The sequence below is a fragment of the Centroberyx affinis genome, unplaced genomic scaffold, assembly GCF_046629955.1.
Source record: "Centroberyx affinis isolate AG114_WGS23_722 - 3 ecotype Tasmania unplaced genomic scaffold, CSIRO-AGI_Caff_v1 ptg002033l_1, whole genome shotgun sequence".
NCBI classification, from domain to species: Eukaryota; Metazoa; Chordata; class Actinopteri; order Beryciformes; family Berycidae; genus Centroberyx; species Centroberyx affinis.
In genome coordinates, this window is record NW_027280370.1 from 127,541 (window position 1) to 133,897 (window position 6,357).

Below are 6,357 nucleotides of genomic sequence, written 5' to 3' on the forward strand. Positions count from 1 at the left end.
ATCTCTATCGCTTTCGCTGGAAATAATATATACACAGTATAGTAATATAATATAAATAATAACTAAGTACCTGACTGATTAACTAACTAACTAACTAACTAACTAACAACAACAACAACAACAACGACAAAAACAACAACAATAATATTACTATAATTATGTTTAATGTTTATTTGATAGCACTTTTTAAAAAAGAGTTTACAAAGTGCTTTAACATCATATTTAAATTAAAATAAGTAAGAACAAGAAGGCACCACAAAATAAAAATGTACGAATAGAGGGTAAAAACAATGTATTAGTAAAAATAATAGGATGAAAGACGTCACATTAAAGCGAGTAAATCAACTACACTATACTGCCAAGCTTTTGTTTTGCCACTAGATGGCGCAATCCCCCTTAATTACATCCATTTTTACTGGCTGTGAGAAACTGGGTGTGAACGGTGAACGATGCTCAACACCCACACACCCGACCACACACACACACACACACACACGTTTTAACACTTTTTTTTATGTCATATTAGGGATACAAAACAATGATGTGGCCACTTTTTACACACATGGTTTCCAAACACACACACACACACACACACACACACATCCACCAGCACACGTACAGATACATGTACACACACAACTTGGGAGTGAGTAATGCTCAACGCCCACCCACCCCCACACACAAACACACAGCATAGACGTGCGTACATACACACTCAAACTTACAACCTGGAAGAGAGTGATGATCAACACATACACACAAATCCACACACAGATACAAACACAACACACACACACACACAAATAGACAGACAACATGGGTGTAACCAATGCTCAGCACACACACACACACACACACACAGTCTTACTTATGTCACTTTTGGGGTATTTACATAGTAGACTTACATTCATTTCCTGGAGACTAACCCTAACCATAACCATAACCATAACCACTACTTGCCTAAACCTAACCCTAACCCTAACCTTAACCACTGACCTAAAAATCAGCTTTTTACCAATTGGGGACACGGCTTTTGTCCCCAATTGCACAAGCCGTCCCCAATCAACTGGTCTTAAGTCTAGTGTGTGTCCCTGAAGGTGACTTAAGTCATACACACACACACACACTCAAACAGACTGACACAACCTGGGTGCAACCAATGTTCAGCACATACACACACACACACACACACTGACCTTAAGGCATCCTCACAGTCAGCACTTTGGTAACTTGGACTCCCATATTTGGTATTTATCCATACACATTATGCCGTTTGTTACTAGAAAAACAATTCTTTTCCTAATAGCACTAAAATCCCGAATGTTTTTGAAATGTTTTGGAAGTTTGAGTCGGTTCTTGCCGGCCTTGCGGTTTCCATGTCAGTGTGAAAGTAAATATTGTGAGGATATCCATGGAAAACCGCACATAACTGGGGAAACCCAAGCATGTTGTCAAATTGCTCTGCAGAGGAACTCCCTTCTCCTCTCTTACTCATCCTGCTAATATGCCATCCAGCTGTTTGCGACAGAGTATGATGACTGGTTTCCACTGCCGTGCATAGACCGGATCAGCCATAGGGTTCAGCGCTCTGCACTGCGGGTAAACAACTTCCACGTCTCCATGGTAACCCTGAGGTGGAAAATGTCCATCATCCGTGTGGAAACAGTGAGAGGCCATAAACATGAAGCAGATTTGAACTAAAACAGTGATTTAAGATCATTGGTCAGGCTTGTGGCCGTATAAACCTTATTCTGACTTATAAAGTAAACTGGTCTAAGATCAGCATTACCAAGACCAATTACAGATTCAAAAATAGAAAAGAAAGAAAAACGAGCCTATTCCTGTTGTAGTGTGAATCCAATCCATGTGCAGCAACAAAGTCACAATTAGCAACGCAATGCTGAATATATTAAATTATGTTTATTTAAAATTAAATACATGAAACATGAGAATTAGTAGACAAAGATTTTTTAAATGTGTATATTCTTTAAATTATGACACTTACACAATTATCAATGGATTACTGAAATACAAGATAATAATCTATTTAATTAATGTTTTTACATTTGTAAACTTTACAATTGTCATAGTTACAAACAATAAAATTATACAAATATATACTATATTATTGTACTAATGTTTAAGATGTAAATACTGTATCAAATTCAACACCGAAAAGAAGTATTGAATCCAATGCAATCAAATAAATCAGATCTTCTATAAGATCCATAAGTGCTTCATCATCATTATCTGTATAAAAGCAAAAGCACTACATTAATATACCAAATACAGGAGAAACGGATTCATCTGACCGGCCGATCGCTGCCCGCCGGCCTCGGCTTTGGAATGAAGCTTAGACTGGTGAAATCAGTGTCATCTTTTAAAATCACTAAAAAATCATTTGTGCAAAAAACCCCACTGTTCTATTACCTGACATATATACTGCATTTTTTCTTCTGTCTTAATATTGCTGTTATAATATTGTTAATATTATCTGAACTTAAGACTTCTTCAAAGAGGCTGAAAGAGTGGAATTCAAATACAAATGCATTGCAGTGTTTTGAACATTCATTTCTCCCCAGTTTCTGAGATTCACTGGGTGTTGAGAAAAACAAAGTCTTTGACTCCAAGATGGATATTGCATTGTGCCCTTAAGTCCAAAACATCCCATTTGATTTGATTTGGTGAAAATTCTTCAGTTAGTGCAACTAGAGTGTGCTGGAAGAAATGACTCCCACAAAACTCGCTGAGAAAATCATAAATTAGCAGAAGCTAATAATGCTTCTCAGTCCTAATACTGTTCATCAGGGCGGGAACACACTGTGCTGCTTTATTTACATAAAAAGTAAACTTTGGTCTTAACCCGGTTGCTGAAGTAACCTGGTTTTGGATCGACACATTTAAAGGTCATAGCTGGGTAAGCTCGACTCTGATTATGAGAAACCTTGTTAAAAAGTCCGGTGCAATGAGAATTCCATTTCTCAATTTCATTGTATAATTTAACAAAGGACTTGTTAATTCAAAGTTACACAAATTATTGCAACTGTCAGCACTGTGGACTAACGCCCTTTGAAAAACTCCAGTCTACTTCCTGGTGTAAGTGATGTCACCTACACCCAGGCTTTAATGAATGCTCTGATTGGTCGACAGTATGGATAGTTAATGAGATGCCCCATAGTCTGTCAGACAATATCCAGCCAGCTACTTGCCAAACTAGCCAAAATTTCTGTGCCTCCATTGTTGTTGGGTGCCAAAGTTCCAACTCTGGATATTTGTTCCCCAAAGATAGGAATATTGTCTGCAGTGGAAGGTTCAGCTCTCACTCAGTCCTACAGGATTTGGACCATCTAACCATCAGAAACTGAACAGAATGATGCTCATTGTGTTAGAAATCAAAATCAAACTTTTCCGGACTGAGTTGAAATCACTGCACTGGATCTTTAAGATGTCTGGCAAACTGACATGGGGGTGAGTGGTTAGTGACTGAACTTTCATTTTGCGGTGACTCATTCCTTTAATCGGAGTAATGGCCAATAGCGGGTTATTGCGCTTCTCTAGGCAGCAGGTTTTAGTTGCACATTAGGAGTCTTTGTCGTTGTTCTGAGGGAAAGTGTTGACCCATTTCTGTGTGCGGGCTCGACACTGGTCCCAGTCGTACAGGGGGCGGTACTGGAAGTGGCGCAGGGCTTTGTCGGAGCTCACGGTGAAGGAGGTGCTGGCTACGGCCAGCGTGTAGCGGTTGAGCAGTGGTGTGAAGTTGCACACGGGCCTCAGCAGCCAGCGCAGCAGGTCGTTGAAGCAGGCCAGGAACCACAGCACCAGCAGCGGCATGCGCACCTGACTGAAGTTGAACGCAGACAGGAACTGCATGTTGAAATCCTCGTAGCTCTTGTAGGGCGAGTCGTCATAACAGAAGTACGCCTCGCCTCCCACCGTTTGCGGCCGCTCCCTCAGCGCTCGGGCCACCAGAAGATGCATCCATGCCACGTTGCCTAGCAACAAAAAAAAATAAACATAAATTTTAAAAAAGGGTTAATATCATACTAGGCTGACAATGCCCTTAGTTAAGTTGAGGAGACGCTACAAAGGATTTACAAATGAGCTCCCATGCTTAATGTGCGAATACTACTACTATTACTACTACTGCTACTACTAACAACAACAACAACAACAACAATAATAATAATAATAATAATAAATTTTATTTATAAAGCGCTTTACATGATACTCAAAGACACTTTACAACAGGTCAAAAAAACAAAATAGAAACAATAACTATATATATATATATAAACAACAATGAATACAAAAAAAATAATGCTAATAAACGTAGTAGTAGAAGAAGTATGCATATTACATCAGTAAAATCATAAACAGTGATGATGGTTTAAATACTAATCTTCTCTGTGTTTAACGTTTATCAATTGTCCATTGCTTTTATGAAATGTCTCGTACCTGTCGAATTTCATGTAATGCTCTTATGGTTTAGTATCGATGTCTATTCATGCTTATCATGTTGCACCATCTATCTGTCTTGTGATGTCGCTTGTATAGTAAAGTCTTTTTAAGACTTGTGGTTGCTGAGGCATCAGACCATCAGAAGTTGTTGATTTGCCGTGGCAGGGAAACGTCTCACTTCCTCTGAGTTTTTCATTGTGTGAAAAGTCTACTTCTGCTTCTGGTCCTGGTGTGAACATACGTCACCATGCTAGGTTTTTACTAGGCACTCCTTCACAATGTGGGTTACTGGGCCTCTGCTTTTCAAAATGAGTTGAAAAAAGATACCGCTTGTCTGGGATCCCCAGGCTGGATGATGGCCTGTTCCCTCACAGTTGTGGTCATGAATTGGGGTCGCAAACCAAGAACTTTAGGCTCACCTGCGTAGACCCGCCCGTGTTCGGTGTCTTGTGGGACGCCCCGAATGACCCAGCCTCCCGTTCGAACGCTCAGCATATAGAAGTCCTTCATTAGCTGGTGCTGCTCACCGTAGATCCCAGTGGGCCTCAGAGAGCATGTGTATAGACTCGCCCCTCCGTTCACCTGGACAAACAGAAGAGGAGGAGGGAGTGTTAGGAAGGGGGGACCAGGAATGAAAACATTTCTGCAAAAGCGGTGAAACTGGATTATGGCAGATTTTGAATATAAACAGCAGGAGGGTGGAGTGATACCACAGCGAGGCCACGGGGGAATGATCCATTATTTGTTTTCGGCACTGTGGCAAAGTTGCACAAGAATCTCCCCACAGTGTCACAACTTTCAACCCACTGAGCAAATACCAGAGAAAAGGCAAACAGCTCTACAGCTTTCAGGTTTGCATGTTGTGCCATTTAGTCTGACAGAGGCAATTCCTGGTATTCGATATTCTAGTATTCAGTAATAATTCAATTACTTCAATAATTCAATAATGATTGTATTCAGTAACAAGAATATGAGTGTTCTTGCTGAAACAGCCACATTAATAAACTCATGTACATACACACACACACAGTTAGAGTTACTGTATCTGGATGATGCCATTTAGTTCTGTTTTCTATCCTGCATCTGTAGCTTGTATCAGTTCTTTTTGTTTACCCTATTATGGTTTTATTATTGTTACTTCACCCTCTTTGTTTGCTTTTTTTATTGCTCTCAGCGTCTGTGTAGTCCACAGTGGCACTTAAAATATGCTTTTAATAAATTTGACTTGGTTTGGTTGTAAAAGCAAGAATGCTGCTGGCCTTTTTGAGTGCAACATCTATAAAAATGAGAGTTGGCACATCATGTTGTAAAATGAAGAGTGTGAACGTGCAGTACCTTGGTGCCGTTAGCTTCAAGCACGATTTTCTCGGCCTTCGCCTTGCTCTTGGGATAGGGCATGGTGTGATTAACGTGGTAGGGCGTGTCTTCGTTACCCCTGTGCAGGACAAACCAGAGAAACAGTCAGAGAAGGAGTCGGGAGAGAAGGATACAGTGTTTTCTTGACCCTGCCACATTTATGACTGGAATGTGCTGTGTGACGCCAAACGAAGGAATGGCTGCGGAATGTCAGACGCAGAGAGAGAGAGAGAGAGAGAGAGAGAGAGAGAGAGAGAGAGAGAGAGAGAGAGAGAGAGAGAGAGAGAGAGAGAGAGAGAGAGAGAGAGAGAGAGAGAGAGAGAGAGAGAGAGAGAGAGAGAGAGAGAGGAGAAAGAAGATAAAAAGAACTCTCTGGGTCTTCATGACATTTCTCCTTGCGCGCTTTTTGTAGCGTTCGTCTCCGTTTGTTTATCTAAATGCTCGGGCAGAGCCAGTCTTGCCTACAAAGACAATGGTTCATTCTTACACTGTGACCAACTTGGTTAATGTGAACAAGAGAGAGAAGGCCAGGATGTTGTTCTG

At 40.7% G+C, this 6,357-nt stretch overlaps 1 protein-coding gene across 1 annotated transcript; it reads right to left on the reverse strand.

Moving 5' to 3' along the window:
• Positions 1 to 1,932: 1,932 nt before the first annotated feature.
• hsd3b7 (hydroxy-delta-5-steroid dehydrogenase, 3 beta- and steroid delta-isomerase) lies at positions 1,933 to 6,020 on the reverse strand. Its single transcript, XM_071531099.1, has 3 exons — positions 5,794 to 6,020; positions 4,878 to 5,040; positions 1,933 to 3,992 (listed from the first exon to the last, which is right to left on the reverse strand). The coding sequence occupies exons 1-3, from the start codon at positions 5,854 to 5,856 to the stop codon at positions 3,580 to 3,582; spliced, it is 639 nt and encodes a 212-aa protein (XP_071387200.1). The 5' UTR covers positions 5,857 to 6,020; the 3' UTR covers positions 1,933 to 3,579.
• Positions 6,021 to 6,357: the final 337 nt, after the last annotated feature.